The sequence below is a fragment of the Ailuropoda melanoleuca genome, chromosome 10, assembly GCF_002007445.2.
Source record: "Ailuropoda melanoleuca isolate Jingjing chromosome 10, ASM200744v2, whole genome shotgun sequence".
Classification (NCBI taxonomy): Eukaryota; Metazoa; Chordata; class Mammalia; order Carnivora; family Ursidae; genus Ailuropoda; species Ailuropoda melanoleuca.
The window spans coordinates 88,146,078-88,163,524 of NC_048227.1; the positions used below are offsets into that span (position 1 = coordinate 88,146,078).

The following is a 17,447-nucleotide window of genomic DNA, read 5'->3' on the forward strand; positions in this document are numbered from 1 at the left end:
GCATCAACTGCTCATGGAAGGAGGGCAAGGTTTTGGATTACCACCACCAAGGAGAAGGGAAAAGATATGAGAGAGTCAAGGCCCCTAAGGTGAGAAATAGAATGAGGAGCTCAAAACCACACATGCCTGGTTCAAGGTACAAGAAAAATCGAAGAATTTTCAATGGTCATATAAAAGAACTCTTTTCTGTGGCCTCGAAGCACAGCTATTTTAGTAAAAAAAATTAAATCTTGCAAAGTTTAATCCTGTGGGATTTTTGTTTGTTTGTTTTTAGACCGAGAGCAGGGGAGGAGGGGAAGAAAGAGGAGAGACTCTTAAGCAGGCTTCCATCTCGGAGCCCGAGGTGAGGCTTGATTTCACGATCCTGAGATCATGATCTGAGCCGAAATCAAGAGTTGGATGCTTAACCAACTGAGCCACCCAGGTGCCCCAATCCTGTGGGATTTTAAAACACAATGTTAGTTGAATGCACAGTGTCTTCAGGTGTCCTGGAAAGAGCAGGGAATTGGAGCAGTTAATTTGGGGAACTCAGAATTCTGGAAATTCCTGCCTCCATGGACCTCCCTTGCCCTTGGCCATGGCTTTGCCTCCTTGCTGAAGAGATGCTGCTGCTCTGTTACCTGCAGGAAGTTCCTTGCCAGGAAAAGCCATTTTTCCTGTCTTGGTTAGGACACCAGAATCTTATCTGTTCTTCAACCCCAAAACTTTGGAGTGAATTGTATCCTATCATTTTTAGGTAGCAGCATCTCCTAAACTCCTGCTTCGGAGTAACTTACTTATGTGAGATTCTGAAGGTCTCCAGGAGTGAGGTTCAATAAATCTCTGGTTTAGCACCCTCATAATTTTTCTACTAAAATAAAATAGTTTATAGGGGCACCTGGGTGGCGCAGTCATTAAGCATCTGCCTTCGGCTCAGGGCGTGATCCCAGAGTCCTGGGATCGAGCCCCACATCAGGCTCCTCCGCTGGAAGCCCGCTTCTTCCTCTCCCACTCCCCCTGCTTGTGTTCCCTCTTTCGCTGGCTGTCTCTGTCGAATAAATAAATAAAATCTTTAAAAAATAAAATAAAATAAGTTTATAAAATTAGCAAGTCCTTAGTCCTAGTCAATTACTAAAGATACACAACTAAAAGCAATTTTTAAATAAATAAAAATTCTTAAGTGTACTTGGTACTTTCCTCATTAATCTTCATCTTTATTCAATCACTGCTTTATTTTTCTCTGTTTCTCTTCTCCTCTTTATCATTGTTCCTTATTTTAAAGATAATATAACCAACATTTCAGAAAAATAAAGATAAAACGTGAGCCATGATTCCATCATTGTTACCATTTCGGTTTATTTCCTTCAGGGCTTTTTCATATGCTTTTTTCCTCTCAACATTATGGTAAATGTAATGTTTGTGCACAGCTTTTTAAATTTAATATATTGCACACATTTTAATCTCTTAGTGTCTCTATAACCTCCTTTCCAATAGTTGCATAATATTGAAAAGAGTACAGGCATTAAGTTGTGACTATGAATTATTGAGGGAAGAAACTCTCCTGTTATACCCAGCTACTGGTAGGTATTCAATTACCATTTGCTGAATTGAATTGAAATTCCTTGCCCATTCTAACTTTGTAATATTTTAAACGGGATTCCAACAAACATCTTTACGGATATAGCTTTTCACATATTTTTATTTAAGATGGATTCTCACAAGTGGGTTTACTGGTCATGTGGTATGACCATGTTTATAGCTCAGGATGTGTTGCCAAATTGCTTTCTTTCTGGATGGGCTGTATCAATTTACACTGCTCTCCTGCAGTGCATGAGGTCACCGGCCTCACTGTACCCTTGTCAGCACTCATGCACTCAGAGAAAGTCCAGCATCTCATTGTGATTTTAGTGTGAACGTTTCCTCATTCGTGTGTTTACTAATTGTGTGTTCTCATTTCTGAGTTTACTTACTTTTCTTCAGCAATTTGAATGAAAGTCTATAGAGAATGAAGAAGTACTGCTAGAACTGTCTTCATTTGAGTTGGTTTTTCTTTTTAATTTTTTGTAGCTGTAGGATTTTTTGGAACACCTTCACTCTCCTTTGAAGAGAAAGCTGTTAGCCTTCTTCTGAGAGTACCTTGAGCTCTGAAGATTTGTGACCTTGTGAAAATGCTCCTGTTCCCTTGCTTTAGCTGCCAGCATTAACTTACCAAAAGAGGACAACTTGTCCGTTAACTATTGTCAGCTAATCCAGGAAACACTTTAAATTACCTCATTCTTTGTGGCAGTAGTGCTTCGATGGTCCAAAGTAGGAAAAAAGGATCATATGCTCCCCATTGTTACTATTCTTTTCCAACTAGGAAATTTGCCTCCATTTGACCTAACTCTCCTGCCCACCTTCTTGTCCCTGAAGCAGGTGTTTGACATATGTCTTTACATACCTTTGCAGATTTCCATCTTCTTCTAAACCTGCTTCTACTGTTCTAAAGTATCCAAGCGGCCCCCCTTCTCCACCAGAACTCAAGTCTAAATAGAACACCCGAGCTGTTCCCACTATCAAAGGTAGTGGTTCCAAAAATTGGGCGTCCTTGTTCAGTCTCAACATCGTGCAAATCATTTCTTTTGTCGTTTTCCTAAACCTCTGCTACTTTCTGACCCCCGTCTCCAGAGTTCACTTTGGTTAACTACACCAATTTTCTAGCAAACTACACCAAATCGGTATAGGTCCCCAATTTTCAGCTTTAGTTTTCCATGAGGGAGGAAAGACTAATTCAACTTTTTAAAAAATGTTTACAGAAATTTCTGCCTTAATCCTGTTCCCTCAAAATTTCCTCCTAGACTCTAATTGAAACATCTTCTCTTAGGAAACCTCTGTGAGCTATAAGATCCTGAAAACAGGACCTGTATTTGTTCAAAATTAATCAAATAGAAGTGGTATTTTCCAAAGCATCAGAACTCAGATACACACTTTTATTAAAGGGAATTGGTTCACGTGAAGTTGAACAGAAACAAATCCCATACCTATAAAGATGGTTATAGGTGTTTTACTTAGTAAAACATAGGTCCTAGTCTCAGCTGGCCCCAAACCTGCTAAATGACCTTGAGTGTGTCATTTAACCTCTTTGAGACTCAGTTTCCTTACCTATAAAACTGGACTAAATTGATGATTTTCTAACTGTAGGTTTGTCTTTAGCAAAACAACTCTGTTTTCAAGTGAAAAATAAAAAATAAAGCAGACACATGTAGCATTCTTTTGTTTGAAGTAATAGCAGGAGGCCTAAGGTCCCATCCTCTTGACAGCCCAAACCTTCCATTTCCAGGGGCTTCAGAGGCTGTATTTAATCAGCTTGTTAGCTTATTTTTATCTTGTGTGGTTTCTGAATCTCTCCACACACACTGAAATGTGAACCTGATAGAGAATAGAGATCTTATCTATCTTGTTCATCACCAAATCCCCAACACCTAGAAAAGTGGCTGGCCCCAGTAGATGCCTTGTAAGTATGGGGCAAATGAATAAATGAACGGGAGAGGTACTTTTTGTAATCTCTGTTGTACAGATGAGGACACTGATGAAGGCTCAGAGAGGTTTAATTACTAGCTTAAAGTCACATAACTGGTAAATGATAGAACCTTCCTTCAAACTCAAGTTTGACCGAAGAGAACTTATTGGGCCTTTCTTGGTGGAGTCGTTTCAACACTAATCAGTGCCTGTATCTACCTGATGGGATGCTACCAAGATAATGATTACAACGATAAAGAAAATTAGGATGCCAGTAATTGCACACTGTCTGAGTATTCCCAGAGCTTCTCCTTGGTCCCCTACAGAGCACACACCACCTCAACTGGCAGCACATGCATTGTTGGATCATCTAATTTTTAAAATGTGTTCTCTTGAGCCCAATTCTACCTTCGTGATTCTTCCACGAAGTGATCCTAGTTTATCCGTCTGTAACGAAACAGAACGAATCCTTTCTGGCCTCCAGGCAGAAGAGGCAGTGAGCAGCAGCAGGGTAGACTCTGTCTGGATTTCCGGATTTCGCCAGTGTCTTACCAGTATGCCAGTACCTGGTAAGTCACACATTGCCAAGTGGGCAATTTACAAGGCAGCTTTCCTGCCTCAGGTACTGTAATAGTAGTACTGCTGCTGTTTCGTCTTAATTATTGGTGATGTTCTTGTCCTTCACTAGTAGATCCATGCATTCTGATTAAGGAAATTGGGTTCTCATCGCTGGCTTGGAATGATCAGTTTTGCTTTTGCAAACTGCCTTCATCGGAAAGACATCTTCATACTATATTCACTTCCTCTCTAACTTGGGTGTGATAAAGGCTGATGAGGAGAAGACTAGTAAACCTGCTGAGATCCTTGAAACCAAGGCCCAGTACAAACCTGTTTAATTCTATTCTTTTGTGGTCTCTGGCTTTAGCGTTTGGCCTTGGATGGCATTTCCATCCAAGTTACACTGTGGTCTCTGTGTCTTTGCTGGTGGCAATTGTTTCCCAAGGATATTACCTATGTTTGAATCTAATATGGTTCATAACTTTTATCTAGATCCCATTTCTTTGGTCTGTTCCCCCTGAAGAAATAGAGAAAAATGTGATAATAACGGCTAGTATTTAATATGCTCTGTGAGCCAAGAACTGTTCTCAACCCTTACTTGCGTTATCACTTTTAATAGATAATGGCATCTCCTGGGAAAATGGCACAGGCCTTGTGAATGCTTCACACTCATTATTTCATTTCATCCGTAATTTCCATTTCCTACCTTTTGGTTTTCTGTCTTCCTCAGTGATGTGATGGAGTAGACGTATAGTCCATGGAAAGTGCTTAGGACAGTGCCTGGCATAGAGTTAGCCCTCAAGAAATGTTATTACCATATTTCTTTCTTAGTACTGAATAGACTCAGTATTTTGGGATCTAGACTCACAGTGAAGCATGCATTTTTCTGGCTTAAATCAACACACTACTATAGTAGACAGGATGATAAGGTCCAAGCAGCAACCTGCTGTGGGGCAAGAGATCTGTGGTCAGCCGTGAGCTCTGCCACTGAATAGACAGAACACCCGGCATGTTCCTATGCTCCCGAGAGCCATAGTTTCCTCATCTGTATGTGAGATGTGTGAACCCAATGATCTCCAAGACTGTTGGCCCCTCTAAGTCTTCCCCACGTTTCTTTGTCAAAATATGGAGCTTATCTTCCTCACCATGAGGCTTGTGTCTGGACCATTGCAGCCCACCCATCACATGAAAGACCCAAATCACTATAATGGAAGATGATTCAGGAAATGCTGAGCAAGGAAGATGCGAAAAGTGCCCTCCAGGACCTCTCCTGTCTTCCCCAGCACTGTCGCCAGTATGCAAAGCCAACCATACCCAATGGCTTAGGGGAAAGCACAGCATGAACTACGCTATTGGTAAGATTTGTTTTTTGTTTGTTTTTAAAATCGGTCTCTGAGGATTCTGCTGCATGGGAGGTGGCGTGTTGTGCTAGGAAAAGTGCTCGCCCAGGAGCCAAGGGCCTTTGAGCTTCATTCCAGCTCCAGCTCCAGCTCCGCCACTGTCTGGTCTGCAGGCAAATGACTTACTTTCCTTGGGCCTTAGTTGTTTTAATTGTCAAAAAGGGATTGTTAAAAATGTCTTCCAATTCTGAAACTCTTTGCCGCTATGTTCTTTATGTGAGAACAATACTCAGATGAAATCCTATGGACAGAAAAGCATTTTTTCTCTTCCTTCTCTTCTCTTTGCCAAGCGTAATGAGAGTTGGTGTGGAAAAAAAAATGTGCTGTGAAAAGGTTCATTCAGCCTTTTCTTAATAGATCGAGTGGTTGGTATTTCTGCTGGCTTCTGAAATACATTACAAATCACAATCTGGAAAAAGTTCCAAAGCAGCTCCAAGCTTTCCTGCTGAATTTGGATACATCTTTAGGTCTTACTCTGCAGCTCATCCTTAACAACTGACAAAATATTTACTTTGCTCGGTACAGAAAAGGGTAACATTTTCCAAAATATTAAACTAGGTTGGATTCAGAACACAGACAATGAGGCAAAAAGTTGGACCTCTTTTCCAAGCCATGTCGTTGAATCATTTTCCAGAGTGCCATGAGGAACAGGGCCTTAGTGGATGTTTATGCTCCACAGTAATTCTGAAAAAGGCAGAAGCCGGCCAGCCCCTGCCGAGGATGCCCATCAGTGTGTGGAACAGCGGTTCTCAAAGTGTGGTCCCCGGACCAGGAACCTCAGCATTGCTAGGGAACTAGTTAAATATACAAACTCTCACAACCCATCCCAGACCTACGGACAGAAAGTCCTGAGAGGTGGCCCAGCAATCTGTGTTGTAATGAGTCCTCCAGTAAAGAGGTCCAAGTAGATCTAACACTGGGAAAAGTTGAGAACCACTGGTGTGGGCCCAGGAAAGCTACACGCACTTATTACCTTTGAACTGAAAATGTGAAGCAATGGCGAGACTAGTTAACTTTTTCTCATAAGTAAATTTTTTTTCTAATGTAAATAAGCTGGTAAGTAAATTTGAACTAGGCATATTGCTTTTTAAAATGCTCTCCACCTCCTGTCCCCCAGCTTCCTCTATCCTACGCCCCAAGCCCGCCCTCACCTACATGCTCCTGGCAATGGTGTCTGAGTTACTTGGCCGTTGTTTAGGTCAGCAAAAATGCACTGCAATTTGTTTTAACGTACTTGCACGGAACTAGTGATTCTGATAAGAACTAATTGTACTTTTAGAAAATTCTTATTTGAGAGCTCTCCTGGGGGGAAGAAAGGAGACAAAAATTGAATGACTATAATTTATAATTTTCTGTTCTACTAATTAGCCTTATCATTAACAAAATAACTATTTTTATAAATAAATACACAGTGATTTTTAAAAAATTAAATACTGGAAATTACTCTAGTTACCAGCTTTAATTAGGAAATAGACTACCATTACAAAAGAAAAGAAAAGAAAGAAATAGACTACTGTTTAAATGACTATGTTGTTTCTATCCAAAATGGCAAATAATTTCTGGGAAGAATGAAAATCATCCTCACAAACACCTCCTGCCGCTCTGTCACATCTCACATCTGCCCCCTCACTCATGCCTGTGACCTGCCCAGCCACTGCAGGCATCTGAGCTGTGACCTTTGTCCTACAGACTTCAAGCTTGGCCACATCTTTCAGTCCCAGGGTCCCACATCTGTTGGTTTGGAAGGCTCACAAGTCTGTAGCTAGAGGGATTTTGCTCCCAAGTTCCAGACAATATCTCCAACTCCTTCTATATCTTTCCATCACCTTAAAGATCTTACAGACCACACATGGAAACCAGAACCGGTCATCATGGAGCCTAACTCGATTCTCTCTGACATTCCTGTTTCTTTTAATGAACCTCCCCCTCTCCGTGCCCATCAAAAGCTGTCATAATTTGGGAGCAGGAAACCAGGTATAGTAGAAATTTCACGGGTTTCAGAATGTATAGATCTGGATTCAAATCCAGGCTTTGCCACCTACTGGCCACGTGCCATGAGGTGACTCCTCAGATGTTCAGCTTCTTCAGGTGTAAACTGGAGGGTTGTATTGAGGAAGCAAAGAGGAAAAGTATACAAAAATAGGATTGTGTAATGTATTGTCCAAACCAGAGCACACTGAGATTGAAAGAAGCTATAGTTAATAATTATCTCATGATCAAAGAAAAGAGCATGAACAAAAAAGGACTTGTGTTCATCCTATATATCAGTGTTCTAAGTAGCATGTAGTATGTTCTCAATAAATACTAGTCCCCTTTCTCTTTCTTCTGGCCATTCCAATGTTTGCCTTCAGTGTTTTCTGAAACTGCCCTTCATTTTCATTCCTCCGGTCCCCAAAGCTGTCCCTAGTCTGTCACTTGGAGGATAGTAATGTTCTCTTGGTTGAGCTCCTTGCCTTCCATTTCTCCCCTCTAATATGTCCTATGTGTTCTTGTCAGATTAATCTTCTGAAACTCCAGCTCTTAAACCATTGTCTGCCTCAAGACCCTTTCATGACTTTCTATTGCTCACCTAATAAACTTTCTCCAGCATAACGTTTGAAGTCTTCCTGTACAGGGTCCAATCTGTTTTTCCCGGACTTAATTCCAAGCATTGTCCTTTCTCTATAGCAAGTTCTTGACAAACTCTCCCATTTCCTTGTTTCCCTGTCTTCCCTTGTGCCTTTGCTTATGTGCTCTCGCCTGACCCTTACATCTTTCCTTTCTGTCTCCACTGTTGAAATCCAATTTGTCCTTGCTGATGTGAGACAGCTTCCAAAAAGCTTTCCCTGATCTGCCCAATGAAAAGGTCTCCCTTTGCCCCCTGAACTCAACTCACAATGTGACATTCACATCCTATAGCACAGGGGGGCACTCTGGTTTGTATTGTGGCTAATCAGCTTTATGTTTTAGACATCTCACAAGTAGGAGGAAGAGAAGTGAGAGGAAGCAGCAGCTACACCTGGTTTATGTTTCTACCTCAGATAATTTGCACATAAGAGGAGTTCAGTAAATGTCTATGGAATGAATGAATGACTGAATGAAAGTCACTTTCGCCCTGCTGATAATTAAATACCACCATACCTTCCTCAGTTAGGCAAAAGTAACTAAAAATATATAGCAGTGATACTCATTTATTTTGCTTCTTTTAAGAACTGGGAAATTAAAACCATCAAGTCAGTGATCGTAAATGTCTGAAACTACACACAACCTTCCCCTGACTCTTCACATTGAATTGTTTAGCCTGATTTGCCCAAAAGGACAAGATAATTTGATAATTTTTTTAAAAAATTGTTGGTCAAAGAATCAAATTTGACACATGCCTATAGTGAAAGTCAAGCATCTGTTACAACTCAGGCATTGGAAAATACTTACAGCCCGTCCTCTTGACTGCCTCTCTCGAAACTCTGAAATTTGCCTCGCTTTTTCCTTGCTTCTGTCCCAATTGGAGAAGCAATTTGTATGTATTCTAGGGTAATGTGTCTCTACTATCTCTTTTGGTATATATTTGTTTGTGTAACTGTTTTATAGTCAATAAGACATACAGATTCTTTTAAGAGAACATCTGTGCTCAGAATCTGTTTAAGAGGAAGCTCCTTGTTTGCAAAGAGATCATTTGAAGTGATGGTAACAGAGGAATCAGTCATAATTTTCTGACTTCTGTTTTGGTATTTATCCACTTGTTTCACTTACAAAAGTGCTCTGGCAGAGTGAAAAAAGTCACACCTGTACAATCTTACCTTAAAATGACAGATCTTGGGCTTATTCTCTGTAACTTTTTAATTCAAGAGATCATTTTCTTTACATTAAATAATCGCTCAAATAATTCTGTCAACTGCTGTGAATATGTTTACCTAAGACTTTTATCTCAGTATGAGTTTTCAAAAATGAAAATACAGGCAGTTAACTCTCATTGAATTTGAAATGCTTGGGCCTCAGAATTTGCATGATTTTATGACAATTATGTAGGAACTCCTCAACTTAGGTGACCATTAAAAAAATTAATGGAATTATGGGAAAGGTAGTGATTTCACATTTCCACTCAAGGAACTTGAGATGTCAGGGCAAGACACCAAGCATCCTATTTCCAGAAATTACCTAACCTAAAGAAGGATCATTAACTGTCTGAATTTCTGTCATTGAGTTACGATTCTTGAGCAAAGATAATAGACTTCTCAGAGGTGTGTGTTGGAGTTGGGGGTAGGGGGTTGTCCCAGAACACAAGACCCTTTACCTCTGGCCAGTTAGTCAGCCTGTTGATAAATGCTTCTTCAGTGCCTGCTGTATTCTAGGCACTGGGCTAAGTGGGGCTGGGGACAGTGGTGACCACGGTAGGGACTGTGTGTGTGGCAGGCACCATGACTGCCATGTCTAGTGCACTATGGTGGGGAACGAGCGTCCTGGCAGCCAAACTGGAAGAATATATGGAAAAGCAGAAACATCAAACAACCACAGGCCACCACGAAGGAGGGAAGAGCTGAAGAACAGGAAAAAGAATCTAAACAGCCACTATGGGAATCTGAACCTCCTTGACTTACACAAGTGAGGGAGACTCAGGAGGTTTAAGACTCAGGGGACTGTTGGAAGCTCAAAACCAAGAAAGACGTGAGTGTCACCAAACTGATGGGTGTGGTCTGGAGAGCAGAGAAAACTAAGGTAACCTTCATCTGCCTCTTTGTGTAGGTGTGGAGCTAGCTAGCTTTTGAAAAATGTGTTCTTTCCATTTTCAAGATGTCAAGTGTAAAACGCCAATTCACTCTCAATTTAAGAGTTCAATTCTTATTCCCGGGAAAAGGCAAAAGTTGCTTTTGTGGCCACATGAGACATCGCCTTGAAGGTTGCCTGGCCGAGATCTTTTTGGCAGTGTTGGGTCGTACCAACACCATGGTAGAAACCCAGATTGGGGGCCAATAGGAGGAGCTGTGATTTTCTCAGCCAGAAGAAGCCGAATATGGCCCTCAGTGGGTCCTGTGCCTCCAGCAGAGGGAAGGCCTGACTCCAGGAGTGCCTTTGGACTTGGTGGTCAAGGCACTGTGAAGAAAGCAGCTCTGTTTCCTGCAACATGAACAAAGCACATAAAAGTATTTGTACTTACTACACTGACATGAGAAGACCTTTCCCTGCAAAAAGCAATTAGTCCGAAGAGACTCAAGTTATAACTGTGGCACTGACACCAGCTTATTGTGTAATTGAGTTCCCCTTGCTTAGCTTCCTGGTTTCTCTTTCTGTGAAAGCAGCATTCTACAGCTAATATTGCCTAAGTTGGGAGTCCCAGCAAAGCCTTCCGACAACCCCGTTGTCAACTCTCTTCCATCTTCTCTGGGGTTCCATTACAAACAGATAAATGTAGCTTGTTCAGAATTGGAAAAAAGACATTTTATCATGTAATGATGTCACTGATCACACGTCTCAAATGGGTTATGCCCTGTGACCTTGCCAACTCATCATTCTATTTCAGCAGATGACACCATCTCCACAAACCACCCTCCACAGAAAACGATCAGGCCAATGCCATTTAATTGGGGTTTTTTTCTTGATTCTCTTATAATAGTTTTATTATTTGGATGCTTCTGGTATTTAGAATTCCAGAAAAATGATCCTTGACCATAGCCAAGGAAGACTTTCGCTGGTCTGCATGGCACTATTTTATGTGCCACCTGCCCCATTTACAAAGCCTCATCTTTCAGAGGCAGGAAATGACATCACACTCTACATGGCACTCCATGATCTCAGTGTCTCTTTGATTTAAAGGTAATTAAAAATGTGGCTCCAAGTTCACATTAACTTCTCTAACTTACTATTGACTGGAGTTACCATCCCATCACCTTCCTTCCTTTCCCTCAGATTCGGAGGAGATCAGCTACTAGAGTCTAAAATGTCAACCTCATTATGTTACTTCCAATTTTAAAATCTTTTAATAGATTCTTAATGTCCATTGCAGTTTCCCAGTGGATGGTAGGGATATTCCTAATGGAATTTATTTTATATCTGTTTATGTATTATATATATTTATATGTATTTATTTTACTTTCATGTTTATATAAGCAAAATATATTTACTGCTTATTGGGAAAAATATGTATTTATTTTATGGTTCATTAGGAAAAATATAAACATAAATATGTTGAAAGAGAAACTGAATCATATTAAAATTTTGAGTTAATTGAGCAAACATCAACCTGAATCAGTAGTGGTTAGGAACCCTCTACAAACAAGAGCTAGGGGCAACACTTTTATAGAGAAGACACAGTAACAAAACAAGGAGATTATTTGGCTATAGTGTAAGGAGTTGCTTTATTTGGGAAAGACTCTTTGTTTATAACTGTCCTTAGGTTTCAATTTCTTAATCTTGAAACATTTATGCACTTAGGTTTTGGTTTGTTTATATAAGCCGATAAGGCATTAGAACCAACTCAATCTAAATGGCCTACTTGTTTAATTAATTTAACATATATTAAAGTAAAACTATAATATGTAACATACTGGATCTTAATTATTATATATTAGGATATATTACACATTAGTAAGAATAGTATACGATCATATTATTGTATTTTAATAATAATATGTATATACAAAACCATTGACATTACTGCTTAGGATGAAAAGTAAAGTAAGTGAGTCAATATAGAATCCATTTAAAAAATACAAAGTAAGTAATAGTCTGGTTGCTCTTGGATTGCCAAAGCTCAGAATAATGGTAGGGACTGGCTAAAATTTGAAGAGTGTTGGCCAACTGGAAAAAGTTTGGCTCTTCAGCATGTCTCCAGCTGTGTGTCTTCACACCCTTTATTTCAGCGACTCATAACTATTTTTTGATTCTTGAATATGGAGTTAACTGTCACATCTCCCATTCTTGCATTCTAATGTTGCATAACTTGGGGAATTTCACTTAAACTCTTGGGGCCTTAGTTTCCTCATCTGAAAAAGGAGTATAAATAAGTCTTCTGAAACTGACAGAGGTTTTTGAAGAAAGTGAATGGATATGCTAGTACTTTGTAAACTGCAATGTATTATACAAATATAAAGGATTATATTTTAGCTTTATATCTCTCACAGTGCATAGCAAGTACTCATTAAATACGTGTTAGGGAATATATGAGTGCATACCACCGACGTTCAAGTTTGGAATGGCATTTATTTAATTAAGCAAGCATTCATGGGGTGACAGTGCTTTGTGCAGAAATAATGGGGCTTTTACCTTCAAAGAGTCAATCTAAGGGAGAAGACTAGCACCTAAAAAGGTGACTACAATTTAGTACTGATGTTTTTATAATAAAGATATGAGGAGTATGAAGTCAACGAGGCAAGCTTCCCCAGGAGAAGTGATGCTGAAGCTGAGTCTTTTTTTTTTTCTTAAGATTTTATTTATTTATTTGACAGAGAGAGAGACCGCCAGAGAGAGAGGGAACACAAGCAGGGGGAGTGGGAGAGGAAGAGGCAGGCTCCCAGTGGAGGAGCCCAATATGGGGCTCAATCCCAGGACTCCGGGATCATGCCCTGAGCCAAAGGCAGATGCTTGATGACTGAGCCACCCAGGCGCCCCTGAAGCTGAGTCTTTATAGGATGAGGACTAGCTACCTTGGTAGATGAAGCGAAAGGAGGCCTCCTGTTGAGGGAGCATGGGCAGAACTGTAGACCAGTGCTGCCCGCTGGAAACGCCACACAAACCATGAATGGGACCCAGATGAATCAAAAGTTCAAAGAAGCAGGTGAAATCTGTTGTAGTAGCATATTTTATTTAATGTAACAAATCCTAAGTAGTATTATTGAAAGGCTAACCAACATTTTTAAATGACTAATGAGATACTTTGCATTTTTTCTTTTGTACTGAGTCTTCGAAATCTGGTGCTTATTTACACTGAGAGCGTGGGATAATTCAAACTATTACATTTCAAGTGCTCGATAGTCACCTGTGTCTATTGGCCACTGTATTTGACAGCACAGGCATAAATGACAGAGGAAAAGTCTGGAATACTAAATAAATGGAGTTCTTTGATATGCCTAGAGCACAGGCTGTATGTGAATACCTGGTGGGAGATGAAGGCGATGCCGTCAGACACCAGAGCACGAAGGTCTTAGATGCCAGCTTAGGGGAGTCTCAGTTTAATCATGAAGGCATTCAGGAGCCTTTGATGCCTTTGAGAGACTTTATGTAGATCGCATTTGGGGTTTTTGAAAGATGATGCTGACAACTGTGTGAAGGATTGATTGGGGAGGCGCAGTGCAAAGAACAGAGACGGTGTTTCTCAAACTGTTGTGTTTCTCTGCATTTAATGAAGCTTTTATATAAACTCGCAATTAGTAGACAGCTGTTGTCAGTTTTTAGCGTCTTATGAGTTCATGTCATTTGGGGGGCCTTCATGAGAATTTTAAGGGGAAGGTGGGAGGAGAACAAAGATTATCAGTGTGTAACAGAGGAGAGGCTGGGATGTGGACACCACTGGCTAAGGCTAAGCAGCTCCTGGTGAGGAGTTCTTCAGTCAAATAGAACTTGCCCTCCACCAACTACTTCAAAGTAGTACAAACAGGCATCATGCCATGACTGAATGCACGTGTGCGGGCCATCTGTCCTTAGTGGCAAGGTATACGTGTAAATTCTAGATAATGTAACTTTCCTTTGAGGTAAAAAGTGATTTTCTTAGGTGTCTTCTCTAAAAAGACCAAAGTCTTAAATAGGTTACTTATTTTATCATTATAACCTGCTTATAATTGAGTTTCTTACTTTGCTTTTCCCTTTATGGTAGAAAACAAACTACCTAGATTTATTTTGTTCTCAAGATTGTCTGCTTCCTGGGGCCCTTTCTTCTTCCCGTCTGCTCTTCCACCATTTTGCGCCACAGTTCCCTTTCAGCTGCATTGATTTCTAATCAAAAAGACAGCATATCAATAAATTTTAAGGTATTAAGGGTAGAACAAATGAACATAGAAATGTAAAGTGGTGTTCTTTCAAGTAATATGCTGGCCATGCCACCTCTTTCTTATGCTCTAGGAGCTCCCAGCCTATGCTAACCCCTCTGAGCCAAATAATAGTAACTTAAATGTATATGGAATAGTCAGCGAGACTGGAGGCCATGAGCAGAGGGAGGTGTGGATTGATGGAGGGGGTGTCCATGAGTCTCACATCTGGCCCTGCTCCAGGCACTATCCAACCCACTTGTCCCTGAAGCCCAGAAAGTGCCTGAAGCATGAAGTGATGATGATGACTGTCACCTCAGGGCATGGACAGTAGCGATGGCTCTGCCTGGCACTGCAGCCATTTCTAAAATCATTTGAGACCTGAATTTTAAAATCTACAGTTTTTTAAATCTTAAAACCAGGTCATCAGACTACATAACCTTGGTTAATTCCTTTTGCTCGAATTACAGTTCAGGAAATTTGGGAATGATGGGTGGTTTGATGAGATAATAAGAAGGGCAAATGAACCTTATTTATAGTAATTGAGGAACCAGCAAGAGGTGAATAACCACCAATAGCTGTTTTTTTCTCTATCATGTCCACAGTGTACCAAGGTAGTAAATCATAGAAAAAGCTTGTTTTCTTTTTTTACTTTTTTAAAAAAAGTGATCCGCATTTTGAGTTAGGTGCTTCTGGGAAGCTAGCTGTCTGGCATCTGTCCATGGTGCTTGAGCACCAGTGAGAATGTTCTGAAAGCTACAAAATCCCCCTCTGAAAAAACCACACCTCTGCCTGGCTACGTGGGGTTGGGGATAGCAGGTGGGGAGTGAGTGTGGACCACATCACCAGAAGGAGAGGAAGAGCTGGACTTTGACAGTTTTTCCCACTGTTAAAGTAAAACACTAGACAAGTTGCCTTTTCAAAGTTAAGAGATGTCTTTTCATGATCTCTTCGCACAATGTGGTCACTCATAAAAGAAGAAAAAGTAGTTATGCTCGGGAAAACTGCATGAGGTCAATTCCTGTTGCTTTTGTCAATTGTCTTCTGTTGGAGGTCAGTTAAAGTGATTAATAGTAATAAGATGAGTATCCCTATGGGGATTCACCCCCCAAAAAAAGAGAAATTCCTTGTGATTGCCCCACCTGGTTGGCAGCATCAGATGCTTTTCACCAGTTTTGTCTCAAGAAAGAAGAAAATTTTGATTGACTACTGACTAGGTTTTGTCTTTACATGGAAAAAATAATAATAATTGCTGGAGAAATAAAGTAGGAAGGGAAAAAAATCTCTCCAGCCAGGGTCACCTTGCTAGGTGCTCCTTTTTCTTAACCCAGATTTTCCAAAAGTTCTTTTGGGAATGGAGTGAGTGAGGATTCCACAGACAGGTCCTGATTAGGATCCTTTTATCAGGGAAGAAGGGAACAGATTAGACTTAAGACCCTAATCTAACAACATTGATAACAATGTGGAACAGAAATACTTAGACTTTCATTTAGAAAGCAGCCTTTCACAACTGGTGGTAAGTATTCTATGATGCATAACATGAGGAAAAACCAACTGGGAGATGAGGATGAAATGAACTTCAATCAGATTGGCTGAGGATGTGGCAAAGGGATTATTCCATGCTGAGCTCAAATGCACTTCCCTTCCTGGAAAGGGGGAAGAAAAACCCGTTATTACTCCATAGCCCAGTATGCATACATTCATTCATCAGTCCTTAATTGAGGGCCTACTAAATGTTGGGGGGGGGTATCAGGGATTTAGAAATGAATGCTATAGGATGCTGATTTGAGGGGAGCTGAAATTCTAGTGGCAGAAGTGGGTTAGGGAGTGGTTACATCCAGGGTGAGGGGGTAGGATGTGTACGAGGTGCTGCGGACCCCCAGAACACAGGCTTTTCCTCAAATGGAATGCTGTGAAGTCATTATTCTGTGCAAGACTTTTCTTTTTTTTTTTTAAAGATTTTATTTATTTATTCGACAGAGATAGAGACAGCCAGCGAGAGAGGGAACAGAAGGAGGGGGAGTGGGAGAGGAAGAAGCAGGCTCATAGCGGAGGAACCTGATATGGGGCTCGATCCCACAACGCCGGGATCACGCCCTGAGCCGAAGGCAGACGCTTAACCGCTGTGCCACCCAGGCGCCCCAAGACTTTTCTTTTTAATAGACTTTAGCATTTTCTTTCATCATGGCAGGTCTCCCATCAGGGCACATGTTACATGTACCTGTTTCTCCTTTGTTGGAAGAAAAAAAAACTAATTTATTTGGATACTTTTGTGCTCAGCTTTGCATGAGGCTAGATTTTATAAAATCGTGGCAGGGAAAATATGTGGGAAAGGTACATAATCCACAGTATTTTTCTGATTGGAAGCTAAACCTATACACGAGAAAGGAAAAGTATCAAATCAGCTCTTGGAATGGAGAAGTGTGGCCATTTTCTGCTAAATACCTCCCGAGGCTCTGCATTTTACTCTCCCTGCCCCCAGTACATTTTTATTTCTTGTAACCAGTAAGCCCAAAAGGAAGTGTGACGTTTTCCCTGATGAGGATATTTTGGTTTATTTGATCCTGGGAAGCCTCTGTGGGCTTGACAGGTTGTGCCAGTTCTCAGGAGTAGAGTGCGTATGGCTGGTGCCCCTCCTGGTGACCTTCGCGGCCATCTGGGCAGGGCCTGCTTCTGCCCGCTTCGCCCAGCAGGGCACGGCCTCTGCCGGGAGCTTGCAGATGCTCCGCTCAGACCCCGCTTCCGTGACTCACGCCATCTGTTGGTAATTTGTCGTTATTCTGGGGTAAGGGTTTTGCAAAGGCCTCCATCTCTGGAGTCCCTCCATGAGGCACACTCTCTGATTGCAGTTTTCTGACACCAGCTTCCCATCTGGGCCAGGCCCCAGCACTGAGTCAAGCTGCCATGAATGTAATGATAATGTTCTTTGCACTTTAGAGAGCTTCACACCAAGTTCCTGCCCCCTCTTGAGCGAGTTACACTCTTTGTGGGACTTGTTTGAAGTTCAGCCAAGCTGGCAACCATGGGGTTCCATTTTTACAAGCTCTAGCAGCAGTAGGCTGCAGTCCTTTGTGTCACC

General features: G+C 41.1%; 1 protein-coding gene across 10 annotated transcripts in view; it reads left to right on the plus strand.

Annotated features, from left to right (window-relative positions):
* The window catches only part of AIG1 (androgen induced 1), a 243,070-nt gene that overhangs the window by 128,798 nt on the left and 96,825 nt on the right, over positions 1–17,447 (plus strand). Inside the window, exon 4 of one of the 10 annotated variants that reach the window (XR_004628158.1) lies at positions 5,209–5,390. The exons of 8 other annotated variants lie outside the window; for them this stretch is intronic. Coding sequence is in view for 1 of the 2 variants with exons in the window: in XM_034669215.1 (XP_034525106.1) it covers positions 2–70 (69 nt within the window). In the remaining variant the exon portion in view is untranslated. Of the gene's footprint in view, position 1; positions 921–5,208; positions 5,391–17,447 lie in introns of those variants that run through there. One more of the 10 variants, XM_034669215.1, reaches the window with a different exon arrangement.